The following is a 17695-nucleotide window of genomic DNA, read 5'->3' on the forward strand; positions in this document are numbered from 1 at the left end:
AGGCCTGAACCCACGAAGAAGCCGTGAGGTCATGACCTGAGCTGAAACCAAGATTCGGGTCCTTAACTGACTGAGCCGCCCAGGCACCCCAGCCTTTCTAAGCATTAGTTATAAAGTCCAATCATAGCAATTTTTACTTTCTAGGGTAGTTATTAGGATTAAAGGGGATAATTTATATAGATCCCTTTCACGACACCTGCCACCAAGTACGGTCTCGGGAAATACGCACTGCAGTTTTACTAGCAGTGCTGGTGGTTTGGGATGGTATTTCTAAGTGACCCTGTTGCAGAAGTACGTGCACGAAAATACTCTGGCAAAGTGCTGTCCGGTAGAACTTTCATCGACGAGAGAAATACTCTATATTTGTGCACTCCAGTATGGTAGCCACACGTAGTTGTTGCGTGGCTGGTGAAGCTGACAATTCGAAATTTTTATTAAATTACTTTCAATTATTTTCGTCTCACCTAGTCCCATTTGGCTCACGGCCACCAAATTGACGAGTGCAGCAGTCCCAGCAGGTAGCGATGGTTTTCGGTTGTATTTGCTTATTGCGACAAAATCTTGCGGAGTGATGGGCCTGTAAGGCAGGAAGTCAGTAAATGTTAGCAATGGTCTTAAACAACTTGAGAAAGGGCTGGGTCTTTTGTTTGGTGTATGGTTTTTCTAGTATACAGGAAGTAATAATGTATTCCAAAACGGCAGGAAGCCTTCCTTCATCGCTTAACAGGAGGAAAAAAAGAAAAAGCGGGAAAAGTCAGGATTAATTTCAGTGACTTTTTTTTTTTTTTTAAACCTAACTGATTCAAAAGAATCAGTCGATGGTTGGGCATGTTGGAGGCACCGGGACTGAAGACATTCAGTCTTCCCAGTTCGTGCGACGCCTGTTCTTAAAAGTTTGTTGTTGCAAAGTGACTCTTTGGTGGACGCTTGTCTGGTACTTTCCTTGGTTTGTTGTCATTCTGCCTGTGAGAGCTTCTGGTGGGGGCTCGAGGTCTCCTGCATTTGCATTTATTTCATCTCTTACTTCACATTTTTTGTTGTTGTTTATTCGACACTCCAAATGTTCCCGTCCTACGCAGCTCGGGTTTTCAAAGCTTCATTTGAGCAAAGACCCAAAACCATATGTGTTCACCTTCCACCACGGCTTCTTCCACTTAAAATAAGTCATCGCTAAAGTGTTTTTAAACTGGATAGTTCTCCGTCGACAGTGAAAGTAACATAGCTCTCAGACTCGCTTGAACCGTCTCTCTTGTGTTTGTTTCGGGCTTGGTAGCCAGCCTGTCTCGGTCAGCCTTCCTGTCGCAGAGATACTATGAAGACTTGGACGAAGCCAGCTCCACGTCGTCCGTGTCCCAGTCTTTGGAGAGCGAAGACACGCGGGCGTCCTGTAAGGACGAAGACGCGGCGGTGCAGGCCCCTCGGCACGCGCCTGTGGTTCGCACCCCTTCCATCCAGCCCGGCGTCTTGCCGCAGGCAGCGCCTTTTGCCAAATCTCACCTGATTCATGGTTCGCCCGGCGTGATGGGAACTTCAGGTAAGTAAGCGGTGAGATCCCTGTCAGGTTTGTGTCCGATGGAGGAACTGTGCCACTGTCACCCCCGTAAGTCCAGTCCGGCCCATCTCCGCTAGTGTTTCAGAAATGAGAAGACAAATTCAAAGGAGGTGGGTCCCCTTGAAAGAGGTAGGAAGGAGGGACCCCGCCGGGCTCACACTGACACAGCTTCCCTGTTGAGTCTAGCTTGTGTTTCTAAAATAGGTGTTGGAGCGGCCGGCTGGCTCAGTTGGTGGAATGAGCGACTCTTGATCTCGGGGTCGGTGGTTCGAGCCCCATGTTGGGTGTAGAGATTATATATAAACATGCATAAAAACAACAACAAAAACGGTGGTTTCAGGTGTAAGAGGAGGAGGCTGTCTGCCTCACTCTAAAGCTACATCTCCATAACTCACGCCTTTCAAATCCTGGCTCGTTTCAGCTCATTATTTTAGCCATATTCTGCCCTGGACCTTGCCAGCTGCCATGCTTGCCCCAGCATTGGCTCACAGAGGTGACCACTATTGGACTGTCACACCTTCCGTTCCAGAGTGTCAGGATTTCACACTGAAGTGAAATTGAGAGAGAACACTCATGAGGGCAGAGGGAGGGGGGGGAGAGAGAGAGAGAGAGCAAGCTTAAGCAGGCTGCATGTTCAGTATGAAGCCCGACACAGGGCTCGATCTCACAACCATGAGATCACGACCTGAGCCAAAATCAAGAGTCAGCCACTCAACCGACTGAGCCGCCGAGCACCCCGCACTGAAGTGACTTCTAACAGGGAACAAGCATTTACCGATCAGGAGGTGCTGGAATGGAGAGATTTTTATGAGAGGAGAGCGAGGCCTTGACCTCTGTTGGCCTATAAGTTCTGTCTCGGTCTGTATCAGAGGAGATGCTTGTGTCAAGTGCTGTAGCTGGCAGAGTCGAGCAGGCAGACGGCAGCCTGGGCCAGCATCGAGGCGCCAGCCTGGGAGTTTATTGGTACTTTCGTGTTTATGCCGAAGCATCTTTAACCTTAGCGTTTTTCCCTGCGACCTCACACTGGGGGATTTGCCATCTTCGCTTCTGTGCACTCCTCCCTGACCCACTCTCTCGCTTGGGTTTCTTTTTCCTTCAGTGTCTACATCTACCAGCAAACTTATTCCTCAAGGGGCCGATAGCACGATGCTTGCAACAAAAACCGTGAAACACGGCGCACCTGGTCCTTCCCACCCCATCTCGGCTCCCCAGGCGGCCGCCGCTGCAGCGCTGAGACGGCAGATGGCCAGTCAGGCCCCAGGTAACACGGCCGCCCTGCGCTTTGCGGAGACTGACCGGGAGCCTCGGCAGTCACCGGCCAGCACGGCGGGTCCCGGGCAACAGCCGGCTCTCTCTGCTGCCCTTGAGAAGAGAGGCCCGATGGGACAGCCCCCTCACCCCCGCCCCTTTCTGGGGAGAGGGTTCCAAGAAGGCAGAGACTAGATCCGACGCTTTTTTCATTTTGGGGGGAGGTATTAGATCCGCCGCATTCAGTCGAGTGGTTTTCTGATGAAGTTGTTGATCCCTGCTTTTGAACAGTGTCTGCTTTAAGCCATTAAAAATTGCCTGATAGTGTCATAAGGATCCCAGCCCCCCTGGGAGGTGAGTCTTCGTGCGCCCGTTTTGCTTCTGAGTAATGTCAGGTGAGAGAGGTGACGGTTACCCAGCCAGTAAGTTCCAGGACCCAGACTCCACCCCTGTGCTCTTTCTGTTGCGGTACGGCGTTTTCTTAAAGATGGCTGGGTTAGCCTTTACAGATGGAAAGTCTAGCGAACTAATCATAATCAGTGCTTGCGCTCTGTCAATGCTTTGCGGCTACCCAGAATCTTCTGTGTTAGGGTTTCTAAGTAGTTGGCCTTGAGCGCGTCAGTTACCACTAATCAGTTTGTACAAGCCACTGGTTCTCAAGTGGAGGCTCTTCTCACCCCGCATTCCTTGCCAGCAGTTGGCGGTGCTGCTGGCCTCTAGCGGGTGGAGGTCAGGAATGCCACAAAAGACCTTACAGTGCCCAGGACACCCCCACAACAGAGGATTACCCAGGCCCGAAATGTCAATACTGCTGAAGTCGAGAAACTCCACCATAAAGCAAGCGTTTTTGTGTTAGTTGGAGGAAATTGGTTATCCCTTTGGACAGTTCTTTTTAAAAGACTAAAAGGACATAGTAGTCTGATTATGACAAAAAAGGATTACCATTGTACAGTGATGAAAGCGTTCTAAGAAAAGTTCTAATATTAAAACCCTTATTAAAGCTCCTAAAACAGGTATGAAAGCGCACAAACAAGGTAGCTTTCTAAGGTACCTTTGGGCCTTCAGAACAAATAGAATCCTCTGATGTTTTCTTTAAATGTGACTCGGAACATGCAGAATCTTGGTCGGCATTGCGCTGAGTAGGCCCCAGATCAAGCTGACTGAGTTGATGATTTATAGACTTAAAACCGGCCAGAATGTAGGGTCGTTCCACTCAGTGGGAGACGGTGTGATCTCTGTTATCATTTTGGAAGCAAACATTTCTGAGGTGTAGGCACGTTTGGATGTGAAAGGTGACATGTGTGCAGGCTCAGGCAGGACGAGCCTGGTCACTTCCCTGCAGGAGGGAATGACAGCAGGCCATCACAGGCCCGCCGTCCTACCTCGGCCACAGCCTTCCACTGTGCCAGAAATGTCCGTAGAGGAGACCCGGGAGCTTTGCTCAGGCCGTCTTGGTAGTTACTTAGAAAACGTTAGTGTTTCGGAATGCAGTTTTAAACCCTAAGGCAAGAAAAGACGTGAAAGCTGACCTGCCTCGTGGACATAAGAAGGTGTCCCTCCTGTTGCCATTCGGTTAGTTCAGGCTCTTGGCCTTTCCCCCAACCATTCTTGCCCGAGCTCCGTCTTACTCGTGCGTCTGCCTCACTAAGCCGTGAGATCCTTTAGAGAAGAAACTAGGTTTTGGACATTTTTTGTATTCCCAGCACCTAAAAGAATCTGGTGATAAGCCGCCCGTGCGAAAGAGTGTTTGGGTGGGTGGGCAGGCGGGTGGGTGGCAGAAATCCTCAACCTGAACACCGCTCTTACTCTCTTACGCTCCTACTCTCTCCGCCCCTTTTCAGGACGAGCCAACAATGTGGCAGGTGCCGCAGCTCCACCCTTTAAAAGCTGGCCAGGGTTCTTTTTCCCTAAAATAGTACGTCTGATTAAATTGCGCAGAGCCTCATCCCATAATCTTTGTGAATGGAGTAGGCCGGCCGTCCCATTGATCACAGAGCTGCAGAACTACCCAGAGTAGATTTCCTTTACGTAATCAGATTACTGCTTGAATTCGTGTCCTGGTTGTGCGTTTATATATGGCTGGAATTTTTGATCCTGTACGGCAATTAACATGCCCCTCTCCTCTCTCTTTAAATAGCTGTAAGTACTTTGACTGAATCAACTCTGAAGAATGTCCCTCAAGTGGTAAACGTGCAGGAACTGAAGAACAATCCTGGAGCCCCCTCTGCCGCGATGGGGTAGGTGACTGCTTTCCAGTGTGTCGCAGCCCACTGAGCTCTTCCGTAATAGCGAGGAACTGCCTGCAGGGGGCAGCAGTGCTGCTGGCACGCAGACTCGGCCGGCAGAGCCTTAGGTTCTCTTAGGTTAGATCTCTAGTCCACCGCACCCTCTCCCGGGCATAGGGAAGAATTGAGGGGCATGTCTTCAGTCTGAACGTAGGGATGGTGAAGACCAGCATCGTTCAGGGAGTTGGTATCCGGTGATTCGTCCAGCGGCAGGATGAACAGCCTCGGGCCCCGTGTTTCTTCCACATGGGGCCCGCTCTCTGCCACCCCCGCGGAGCAGGTCTGCTCACTGCTCTGCTTTGGCTTTATCGAGTGGCCCGGTTTTGCTGGTCCGCTGGCCTTCCCTTGATTCCACGTTGGTGCATGTATCAACCCCGCCCGTTCCAGGGATTTCTTAGTTATCTCGGGGCTGTACTGACAGCCAGAAACAAGCCTACCCACTCTCCTATCTTGTAGTGACCTTGACGCTTTGGTATGCTGTTTATACCCAGATGGCATTTGTGGTTGTTGTGAACTTCCCAAGGGAGAGAACTGTGCATTCGAGTTTGGGAATTATAGCCAGATTCCTCGTGTAGGGAAGGCGGAGAAAAGCCACCAAAAGGCAGAATATTGCATAAGGCAGGAAAATCCAGCTTAACGGTGAAAGCAATATGGTCTGGTGTTTCTGAGATACTTCAGCCGTTAGCCACGGAGAAGCACCTCTTCGTGATTTCGCTTAACCTTCTTAACCTTTGTTTCCCTCGAATGGTTCGTCTGAGCAGATCTTTGATAAGGGCTGGGTCGGAGGAGCAGTTCTCAGTGTGCCCTCTTCTCTGACTTGAGAAAAATAGACCGAAAAAACTCAAAAGGAATCTTGAAGAAACTTTCTCTTCCTTCCCTACAGGACTGGGCTCCAGTACAGTTGTTTAGCGTGCAGGCCCCGCCTGGCACGTAGTTCCTTTTGGTGACCATTTGTTGAGTACTAGGTTAACTCTAAGCATAATTGATACGCAAAACCGCCTCTCCCAGTAAAGTTGAAAGAGTTGGAAGAAGGCCGGGATGGCTAGAGGCGTGGCAGGAGGCAGAGTACCAAGACAGGGTGGGGGCGGGGGGCCTAACATGGTGGGATTGCTGGTTGGTTGGTTGGTTTTTACCAAAACACCCCCGACACGTCATTTCTTTGAGGAATTTTGGCGTTCGTTTATGTCTTTCAACGAATGCTTCGTTAAATGCTTAATACTCCATTCTAGGTGCTGGGGATACAGCGTTTAAACAAAGCAGGCAAAAGACAACCAGCCGCTTCTGCCCTGGTCACGGAGAGACGAACAATAAGGGAAATGAGTAAGACAGGAAGTATTTAAGATGGTGACAGGTGTGACAGAGGACCCTGAAGTAGGGAAGGGATTTAAGGAGGTCCTCCGGGGACGGGCTACAGTTTCAAAGAGGCTGGCCAAAGAAGGTGCCTCTCCTCCATGGCTCACGACTAAAGTATCTCAGAAACACCAGATCCTGTTTGCTTGCCCCGTGAAGCTGCATCTTCCTGTCGTACGTAAAATTAGGCCTTCCCATGGCTTTTGACACTTGACATTTGAGTAAAGTCCAAAAGGTCAGAGAGCAGGCCTCGTGAATATCTTAGGGAAGAAAGCTCCAAGCACAGGGCCTGTAGCAGGAGCGAGTCTGGCCGGTTGAGGACAGCCAGGAGGCTGTCCAGCCGGTGGCTGGAGCGGGAGGGAGGGCCCGGGGAGAGGAGGTCAGGGAGTTAGGTGGGTGTGGATTCCCGTATCCGGTAATATCTAGTGAACCTCGGTCAGGACCTGGCTGCTGACCGTTGGATGCTTTGGGGTAGGTGTGTGACCTGTTCTGATTTGGTTTGTTTTTTTTTTTTTTTTTCAACGTTTATTTATTTTTGGGACAGAGAGAGACAGAGCATGAACGGGGGAGGGGCAGAGAGAGAGGGAGACACAGAATCAGAAACAGGCTCCAGGCTCTGAGCCATCAGCCCAGAGCCTGACGTGGGGCTCGAACTCACGGACCGCGAGATCGTGACCTGGCTGAAGTCGGACGCTTAACCAACTGCGCCACCCAGGCGCCCCGATTTGTTTTGTTTTTTAACTTTAGCAAAATGTGTTAAATTGAGGCACGATTTATATATAGTAAAATTCACCTTTTTCTAGTAGAAAAGTCTGTGAGCTTTAATAAATAGTTGTGATGACCCGTGGTTTCAGCAGGAAGCTTCTGGTTCTTTTTTTATTTTTAACGTTTATTTGGTTTTGAGAGAGGGAGACAGAACACAAGCAGGGAAGGGAGAGGGAGACATAGGGCTGTCAGCACAGAGCCCGACGCGGGGCCCAAACCCACGAACTGCGAGATCATGACCTGAGCCAAAGTCGGACGCTTAACCGACTGAACCATCCAGGCGCCCCGATCCTTTGCCCATTTTTAAAATGGATTGTTTGTTTGCCATTCTTCAGGTGACCTTTCACTTTCTTGATAGTGTCCTTTGGAACACAAAAGTTTTAATTTTGGTGAAGTTCAGTTTATTTTTTTATTTTTTTCTGCCTCTGCTTTGGGTATCGTAATCGTATTTAAGAAACCCTTGCCCAGTCAAAGGTCACAAAGGTTTACACCTATGTTTTCTTCTAAATGTTTTAGATTTAGCTCTTTGATCCATTGTGACCTAATTTTTGTAAATAGTGTGACATTGGGCTCCAACTGCATTCTTCGGCAAGTGGATATCCAGTTGTCCCAGTACCATTTGTTGGAAAGACCCCCAGACCCCCCCCCCCCCGATTAAATTGTCTTGGTGTTAAGTAAACGTCAAGATTCATTTTACTTAACTTTTACTTTTTTTTTTTTTTTAAGTTTACTTATTTTGAGAGAGAGAGAGTGGGGGGCGGATGGGTACAGATAGAGGGAGAGAGAGAGAATCCCATGAAGGCTCCACACTGTCAGTGCAGAGCCCAACACAGGGCTTGAACTTACGAACCATGAGATACGACCTGAGCTGAAACCAGGAGTCGGACGTTTAACCAACTGAGCCACCCAGGCACCCAATCTGTTCTAATTGGAGTGCATAGACCATTTACATTCAATGTGATTATATCATGTTGGGTTTTTGGTTTTTTTTTTTAATGTTTCTTTTTCAGAGAGAGAGAGACAGAGCATGAGTGGGGGAGGGGCAGAGAGAGAGGGAGACACAGAATCTGAAGCAGGCTCCGGGCTCCGAGGTGTCAGCACAGAGCCCGACGCAGGGCTCGAACTCACGAACCTCAGGATCATGACCTGAGCCAAAGTCGGACGCCCAACTGACTGAGCCACCCAGGCCCCCCTATATCATGTTGGGTTTAAATCAACATAATGCTGTTTGGTTTCTATTTGTCTCATCTTTTCTTTGTTCCATTATTCTTCTTTTTCTGCAACTTCTTTTGGGTTGAATATTTTTTATGATTTTTCGGTTTATCAGTTATAACACTGTGTGTTAATTTGGGGATTGCATTATGGTTACAGTGCACATCTTTAACTTACCCCAATCTGTCTCCAAGTGACATCGTACCACTAAGGTATCACATAAGAATCTTAGAGCAGTATTCTTTAATTTCTGCCCTGCCCACCTTTGCAATATCGTCATTGTTTGTACGTTTTCCTTCTACCTGCGTTATCAATTCCATGATATGTTGTTATAAACAGTTGATTATCTTTTAAATTGATTTTTTTAATATTTACTTAACTTTTGAGAGACAGAGAGAGAGAGAGGGAGAGAGAGAGAGGGAGTGAGCAGGGGAGGGGGAGAAAGAAAAGGGGAGAGAGGGAATCCCAAGATCCCAAGCAGACTCTGGGCTGACAGTGCGGCTCAAGGCGGAGCTCAGACTCAGGATGCGTGAGATCATGACCTGAGCAGAAATCAAGAGGCAGACGTTTAACCGTTTAACTGACTGAGCCACCCAGACACCGCTAAATAGATCCAAAGAAGAAAAAAAAACCTCTTTTGCTTACATGGGTGGTTTTATCATTTCCGGTGTCCTTCATTTCTTTGTTTGGGTTTCCTTCTGCTTGAAGGGCTTCCTCTGACATTTCTTCAGGTGTAGATCTGAATTCTCTCAGCTCTTGTGTGTCTGCCAAAGGCTTTATTTCACCTTTGTTTTTAAAAGATCTTTTCACCAAGAATTCTGGGTTGACAGTTTTTTCTTTCACTGACTTAAAGATGTTGCCCCACTTTAAAAATAACTGTAGTAATGACCATAACCTTTAAAAAACTGATCCTCAAGGTTTTTCTCATTATAAATACTCATTGTAGACATTATGAAAACCAGATAGAAAAATTAAAATCTTTATTCTATTATTCATCTTTATTCTGTGAAAATTTTGTTTCTTAAAGTTGGAATACATGCTGCTTTGTAACTTCCTGTTTCAGCTTCATCATGAAACTTAGTTGTGGACATTTTCCATGTCCTTATAAATTCGTAACAGAATCCTGTGTTTACATTTAACATAGATCTTTTTCAGAATTCTAATGCAGCTCCAATTTACATTATGTAAGTTATTTGGCATCTGGACATTCAAGAACCGCAGTTTGAGTTAGAAGACCTTTAACGATATCTTGGATAATAGCTGAGTCTTCAGGGACATAAAATTGGCCAACAGGGGACAACGGTCGGCAGTCACAATCTTCACTGCCAGACATAAGAAACTCCTAAAAATGAACCGATAGCTCTTTTCTCCCCCCTTCCACTGATTGACATTGGGGATGCTCATCTTCTGTTGTTATCAGGAATGCTATTGGACACATTGGTCATTTTGCACACTTGAGCAGCTGTATCTGTAGGATAAATTCTCCAGTGCAGGACTGCTGAGGCCAAGGAGGCATCTGTGTGCTTGGATAGTTACGTGTGTGGAATAGTGACTGTTGTTGGCACATTTATTTGTCTTCCCACAAGCCTTGTACGGTGCCTGCCTGCCCGTATCTCTGCCCGGGGTGTCACATTTATGGCCAGGCTTCAGGGTGACTGCCCATCTGACAGGTGAGAAAATGGACGGATGGCTTTTGTTTTCCATATCTTCTATCATCATCTTTCTTTTTCTCTCCTGATTTCTGTTTGCTCTGTTTCTTCATTTGCTCTTGAGATGTTGTCCTGTCTCCTTACTTGCCTTACCTGTCTTTAAACTATTACCAAAAATTCCTAGTTCATTGGTTAACTTGAGTAGCTTTCGTGGGTTAGATCCGCTATGTCGGATGTGAGTACATAACAAGATACTCGTGGTCAGGATTAAGATGTATCGAACTAGGGCATAACCAGTTTCCTTGGTTTTTAAGCCCTTTATAATGTTGAAATAGGGGCTCCTGGTTGGCTCAGTTGGTGGAGCACACAACTCTTGATCTCAGGGTCGTGAGTTTGAGCCCCACGTTGGGTCTAGAGATTACTTTAAGAAAAATGTTAAAATAGGGTAAAAGAATGAGTAGTTGGCCCCTTTCACAACAGTATATTTACCTTGGTGAAGTTCATTAACCTTTAAAGAACATTAAGAAAGGGCCTAGGTGACATTTTAATGCTTCACAGTCTTAACAATTCAGTCTTATATCTGTGTGTGGAACACGCACCCCTACAACACACGCACATCAGCCCACCTGTGCGGGTGGCTCTGATAGGGTGTGGCGGGTGACAGAGAGCAGAGTGCCTTTTCTGCATTCCAGGCAGTCTTTGAGACAGTTTCCCGTGTTTATGATATTTTGGATTTTCCCCTGCAGTTAGTCTTTATCAGAGTGGTCTGGGGCATGGGGAGCCAGAGAACTTAGATTCTGTTGGAAGGGTTTTTCTCCAGGAACCACCATCCAAGACCGGAGAGACCCCATTACTCATTCACGTGTTCTAAATTTTTTTTTTTTTTTTTTTTTAAATTTTTTTTTTTTTTCAACGTTTATTTATTTTTGGGACAGAGAGAGACAGAGCATGAATGGGGGAGGGGCAGAGAGAGAGGGAGACACAGAATCGGAAACAGGCTCCAGGCTCTGAGCCATCAGCCCAGAGCCTGACGCGGGGCTGGAACTCACGGACCGCGAGATCGTGACCTGGCTGAAGTCGGGCGCTTAACCGACTGCGCCACCCAGGCGCCCCAATTTTTTTTTTTTTTTTAACGTTTATTTATTATTGAGAGACAGAGAAAGAGCATGAGCATGGGAGGAGCAGAGAGAGGAGGAAAAGCAGAATCTGAAGCAGGCTCCAGGCCCCGAGCCGTCTGCGGGGCTCGAACTCACCAACAGCAAGGTCATGACCTGAGCCCAAGTCGGACGCTCACCTGACTGAGCCACCCAGGCGCCCCTCATTCACGTGTTTTAAAGCAGCACTCGAGGGGCGCCTGGGTGGCTCAGTCAGTTAAGCTCCATCTGAACTCAGATCGCGATCTCACAGTTCATGAGATCAAGCCCCCCATCGGGCTCTGTGCAGACAATAGGGAGCCTGCTTGGAATCCTCTCTCCGTCTCTCTCTGCCTCTACCCCGCTTGTGCATGTTCTCCCTCTCTCAAAGTAAACTTACAAAAAGCATTAAAAAAAAAAAAAAAAAAAAAGCACTCAAGTGTCACCGGTGTCACCAGTAACGCGACGTCATCTGCAGACCTCTGCCGTCAGGTTCTCCTTGGAGCGCCGGTGCAGTGCTGCTTCCGCTTGCGGTCCTCTGACTTCTGTTTTCTGGAACGGAGCCCGTCAGATGAGGTTCTGACCGTCCCTGTCAGGCCTGCACTGCTAGAAAGTGGAATTAAGTCACCGCTCTGTTCTGTCGCTCTCTTGGATCACGACAGATCCAGTGTAGTCCTTTGGTTTGTCAGCAACTGCGCCGAACGGCATTTCTCTGCAGGGCTGTCACACGGCCCAGCGTGTGAGTTCCTGGTGTGTGTCTGGGGACTCAGAACCCCCGAGGGATTCGATAGCGTTATCACAAGCAACTGGAACAGTAATGACACTCACCCTGTTCCACGCATGGTTTAACTTACCGTTGCGTCATAACTAAGTTTTGGGCGTAAAAACATGTTCTAAAGTTGGATAAGTTGCTGCTTTCATTTTTACTGGTAGTTTCTTTTTTGTATGTCTTTGGGAAAGCATAAAAGATTATTTCCCTTGTGGTTTTTATGAGCTCAGACCACATTTTCCCCAGTCTGCCATGTCTGCCTGGGGCTTTCTCAGCCCCAGAAGCCTTGCTCGCACACTCCTCCTTCCTGTGGTGGGACATCTCAGGGGAACAGAGACTTGTTTTCTTCGGAGAACACATTTATAGCTTCTTTTGTCTTCGGGGAAAAGCGAAGGGGATTTGTTTCACTGAAAATGACTCCATTTTTTCTTGTCTCTCAATCTAATAAAGTTTGGGAAGGTCTCTGTATTAATCCAGCCAAGAATCGTGAGGTGCTTGTAAGATTGCTAAATCGTTTGATAATTTTCTTCCGTGAGGCATGAGCTTATTTTTGTCTTTCCTCTTCCACATTAATTTTTTGATGGAAAAATACCAATCCTCCCTAGCCTAGGGGGAATTGAGAAAAAGAAAGCCAGATCCTACAGCTACTATTGCTATACTTACCAGTCAGGGTAGCTTTGGACTGAGGACAGATAAATGAATTGCTCCCAGGAGCCGAGAATAGAACTCTTATCCTTGATTGCATTAAGCAGGCCGGTTTTTCCCCTCACACACGAACACTAAATAATTACTGAAATAACCATGCCCTGCACACCGCGTTCAGAGTTAACGTAAAGATCTCTTTTCTACAAATAGCAGATACCCTTTCAGACTGCAGCAAAGGTGCAGGTTATACAGAACAGCGGTACATTTGAATCTCTTGTACGCTGACCTGGTGAGCACTGGGCTCTCGGGGGTGGTTGCTGTGAGAAGCTGAATGTCTCCTCTTTGAGAAACACTTTGGAGCCATTTATCACAGCAGATCATATACAACCCGTGGGTCCAGTTGAACATTTTCTCAGGCTTGGAAAAGAGAATCCGGCACGATTCTAGACTCGTGTCTAGACTCAGGCTTGGAAAAGAGCATTAGGCATACGAGTTCTAAATTCCCCAGAGTGTAGAACCGGGGATGGGGACGGGAGGGGGCTCTCTCTCCAGGTAAGAAAAAAGCTCTCCTTCTGAATAGTTTTAACTTTCATTCTCAGGATGGCAGGAAGGAAAAAAGTTTTAAGCTCACTGCTTTGACTTTTATGCTGGAGACGCAAATTTCATTTCAACAAGCGATTCTTCAGAAAAGTGTCAGATGACTTTGGATAGGGTCCCAAACAGATTCTGCCCGATATTGGTATCATTTATTGGCTAGAAGGCAGGCACAGAGATGAAGGTCATTTTCACCCCCGTGCCTTTCTCTTGAGTGTACGCTTTTGTGTTTCTCAGCTCTTCGGTGCCATACCCTGCGGCCAAAGCGCCCCACCCAGCGGTGACTCCGGCAGCTGCCAACCCGGCTAAACAGGTGACTTCCTGGTTTTTGCTCTCGTGAACGGCCTTGCGACGTCTGTCTTTGAAGACAGTACTGTTTCAAGTCTCGGCTTTGTTTTAACAAACTAGAAGTCCGACAAAGACCTGTGATCCTTTCCCTAGAATTTATGTCAGTCTTGACACAGTAGGTCAGTCAGGACCCGAGGTTGTCTTGGTAGGCCATTTGACATTCTGCCTCTAGGAATCTTGGGTCACAGTTCCAGTACCTTAACGATTGTTTGGGTGATTTGGGCGTGTGACTTACTTTCATCGAACGTTACCTTCAATAACCCACACGACAACCGTGTGCGGCAGAACGGGGCAGGTGTGTATATGTATTTCCCTAATGAGAACCTGAGGCACAAGTGACCGGTGCAAGCTCACACGATTAGGAAATGCTGGAGCCAGAGCTGGAGGCCGGCTCTTGTACCTTCTTCCCTCTGTGGCTTTTACATCGTACCTTTCAGGATCAGTGCTTTGGCGGGGTGGCTTCTCCGGCTCTCTCCCGCAATCCCTGTTTTTCGGAGCTTGCGTACGCAGTGGTATCCCTTACGTCTACGCTTAGGCTTTTGCCTGATGAGCATCGTCTCTTACAAAAATCTTGTAAGCAGTTATGTAGTAAACAGTTAATCCAGAAGAAAACAATTGGAGACAGCTGGCAGATAGATCAAGCTATCCCTGAAACCTTCCCTGAGAAGACCTGGTTTCTCTGCCACTCTCACCTGTCTCTGAGAGGAGTAATTTCACATTGTGTTTGAGATTGAACCTCACAACTTGCCTCTTGTGAGTTCTCAGCATGGCTCTCTGATTGTTACAATGGCATTTAAGCGTTTAGCATTTGGTCCTTCTTCTGGAGGTTTCTATGTTGACCTTAGAGAACACGTGGGTAAGCAGAAGTCATAACCAATAAGAGTAAAGGAACATTTGCTGGAGATGGAGAAGCTGAACAGTTCCACTTTTTAATTTTATTATACGTGTACTGAGAGCCAGAACCTATTTCATTCATTTCCTTATTCATTACCGGATGTTCCGGTGCCTCCTATGTGCCAGGCACTGTGCTGGATGCTAGGAAAATAGCCACAAGCTAGGTAGGCAAGACCGTATTCTTGGAGCTTGCAGAATATTCCATGCTCTGATATACTCTTACACACGATAAGCATTTAAACATACTGACTTTGGATTATAAGGTTTTTAAAAATTAAACTAAATGAAAGTTTATGCTTGCTTACTTTTAAATTATGTTCTCATTTTATGTGTTTCTTTATTCTAAAGGATGGTTAATGGTTTCACATGAATGTTCTGACTGTGTTCTGTTACAGGGATCTCTAATAAATTCCCTAAAGCCGTCGGGGCCCACGCCAGTGTCCGGTCAGTTGTCATCTGGTGATAAAGCCTCAGGTCAGTTTGCATTTTCATTTTAGTGAAAATCAAGGTGAAAGAAATCCTCCACAAGAGAGTTTAGTATTCTAGATCACAGAGGCCGCTGACGTAGGAAATCAAGTAAAGAGATATTTGGAAGAATTCAGTCAAAGAAGAATGTCCAGGAAATCCGTGAGCCCTTCATCAGCCCTGCAGACTTCTGAAATTTGAGCGCAGTAGGAGGAAAATCTTCCTTAAAATGCTTTTCCTGAAAAGGAGCAATTGTGTTGTCTTCACTGGCCTTTTGCCGGATAATCAAAGTTACGGGAGGGGAGTGGAACTCGAGCTGTATTCTTCTACTAAAAGGACTGAAAAGTCCTCTTGGTTCACAGTGGTCATTCAAAGCTTGCAAAATGCAGAAAGGAAAACAGATCTGTGGTAATAGAAAAATTTCAGAGTAGATGATACTGATGTCAGTGTCCCGATTTTATGGCTTCACACAGTTCCCAGTACCCATTCGAGCTGAGTTATCCTTAGCTCAGATTAGTCGTTTTTACAGTCACCGTCAGTGCTTTGACCAAGGGGTCCACATTGCCCAAGCAGAAGAGCTCTCTTGTGTGGATGCTGATGATGTGGGGTCTTCGCAGCATCCCCTTCCCTTGGCCCCTTCTTTACTGCCCCTTTACTTGGCCTGCGTTCCTTTCGGCTTCTGGGGCCTTGTGCCGCCCGCGGTTCTGCGTGTATGCCACTCCCTGGGCTCCCGCTTTTGTTTTTGCTCATGCCCCCAGGTGGGTGTCCGGGCGAATTCCGTTAGAGACCGAGCCGCCCGCTTTCCGAACATCGTCCTCTCCTCAGCTGCACAGTCGTTCTGCCTTTCTCTAGAATCGAAAGCTGGATATTGGGTTCATCTTCAGTAAATAGGCCTTGCACTCGTTAGTGCGTACCCCTCAGTTGTCCAGAATGTGGACAACAGCAGGACTGGCTGTTACCGGGCGGGCTTTCCAGGGGAGGGAGCCGTGTCTCTCTTCTTGACTGGGATCTGAAGTTTTCAGTTAGAAGAAAATTCCGTTAGGATTATTAAGGATTCAGATTAAGAAGCTGGTTTCCATTTCTGGCTAATGTTTTGGAAAGTTTTGAAAGACCATACATCCCAGCCTCTTCAAGGCCCACCTTAGAGAGCTTTTTGTTCCTCCTGAACTCAAGAACCAAGGAAGTCTAAGAAATTTTGCTTCACCTACATCTTAAACAGGTAGCGGGACTTGCAAAGATATTTCTGACATGCATCATTCAGCGGTGATTGTGAAATCCTGTCTTTCGTTGCTAGACGTTTACTTGTGTTTTCACATGCTGGATGACCAAAGGAAAAGGACGTCTGAGGGTAGAAAAATCTCCCTGAAGATACTGTCTCCAAGTTTGCAAAATAGTTCTCTTATTAATTAAGAATGGAAGTACCTTTGTTGTCTTTCTGATTATAAAACTACCATAAATGCACAAAACCATCTGCGGTGAAGAGACCTATAAGGTAGAAAATGAACGCTGTCTCTTAAATTCGAGTTCTGGAAATAACCACCCTTAATTTAATCTGCGTGTCTGGAAGGTTACTTCATTGTTGTTTTTCAAACAAAAATAGGTGTATCCTGTATCTCTTGATTTGTAACCTGGTACCTGCCCTCCCCCCATTACAATACATACTCTGTTCATCTTTCCAGATCTGACACCGCTCTACGTCACTTGTCTTAATTGCAGCCGAGGACCTGCACCCTGTTAAGTTTTACCAGTGTTGTGCTGATAGTTGAGATCGTTTCTGATTTTTCAAGATGATGACCAAGGTTGCACAAAATACCCTTATACACACCGCATTGCTTTATAGTAGCTTTAAAAATCCTCTACCCTGTACTCCTTTGAGGAGAATGTCCTTTTTTTTTTTTTTTTTTTTTTTAAACATGTGATTTGCTTTGGGCTTTTTAAATGTAGCGTTCCCTGTTCCTCCCCCTCTTAAAGTGGAGCAGTAGGGGGAAAAGTAAAGATAATACCCCAGACTGTTAATGAGTAGTTACAGTGAAATTGAACCTAGGGAAGAGAATGGATTGCACTTTTAGCTTTGCTGTGTGGCAATACTCACGTATGACCTTTGTAATTTTTTTAAAAAAGCCGTTATTTGTTAAACATAAAACCATCCACTCTGAGAAATAACAGAAAGGTAGGGAGGAAGCAAATGGTCATGAAGTCACTACTCAGAGATATTTCACATACTAACCTATTTCTCTTTGGGTTTTTTTTTTTCTTCAGTGTATATTTCCATAATTCTAAAACTTTATTATAAATTCTCATAAAATTATAAAACTACTTTCAGTGGTTTCAATTTAAACTACCCTCGAATTCTTTTGGTATCTTTTCCGGAGAGGAGAGCGTGGCCTGTTTTGGTTTGGAATTAACACTGACAGAGCCGGCGAGCAAGTAAGTGCATGGGCCTTGATGCCGACCTGACCTGTCGGAGAGCACGGTGAGGCCCACAGGCTGGACCTGCAGAGAATGACAAACTGGAACGGTGTTTCTAACAGCTTTCTTGTCATGTTCTCATTTTTTTTTTTTTTTCTTCCCATAATTTCAGGGCCAGGGGCATCCAAGATAGAAACAGCTGTGACTTCTTCCCCATCTGCTGCTGGGCAGTTCAGCAAGCCTTTCTCATTTTCTCCATCAGGGTCAGTAACAAACTTAATTTTTGTGGCAGATCGCCAGCAACCGTATAGGTAGCTTCCCCCAGTTTTACTGTCAGTAGGTATATGTATCTGCTTATTAAATGCATATGAATGAGC

At 46.5% G+C, this 17695-nt stretch overlaps 1 protein-coding gene across 6 annotated transcripts in view; it reads left to right on the plus strand.

Moving 5' to 3' along the window:
* NUP214 (nucleoporin 214) overlaps positions 1 to 17695 on the plus strand; it is a 95711-nt gene that overhangs the window by 41388 nt on the left and 36628 nt on the right. For 3 of the 6 annotated variants that reach the window (XM_045468589.1, XM_045468588.1, XM_045468586.1), the window contains exons 22-27: positions 1274 to 1534; positions 2652 to 2813; positions 4938 to 5037; positions 13440 to 13515; positions 14840 to 14918; positions 17491 to 17581. In XM_045468589.1, the coding sequence (XP_045324545.1) occupies positions 1274 to 1534; positions 2652 to 2813; positions 4938 to 5037; positions 13440 to 13515; positions 14840 to 14918; positions 17491 to 17581 (769 nt within the window). Of the gene's footprint in view, positions 1 to 1273; positions 1535 to 2651; positions 2814 to 4735; positions 4829 to 4937; positions 5038 to 13439; positions 13516 to 14839; positions 14919 to 17490; positions 17582 to 17695 lie in introns of those variants that run through there. The other 3 variants (XM_045468590.1, XM_045468591.1, XM_045468592.1) reach the window with 2 other exon arrangements.

Source organism: Leopardus geoffroyi, chromosome D4 (genome assembly GCF_018350155.1).
Source record: "Leopardus geoffroyi isolate Oge1 chromosome D4, O.geoffroyi_Oge1_pat1.0, whole genome shotgun sequence".
Classification (NCBI taxonomy): domain Eukaryota; kingdom Metazoa; phylum Chordata; class Mammalia; order Carnivora; family Felidae; genus Leopardus; species Leopardus geoffroyi.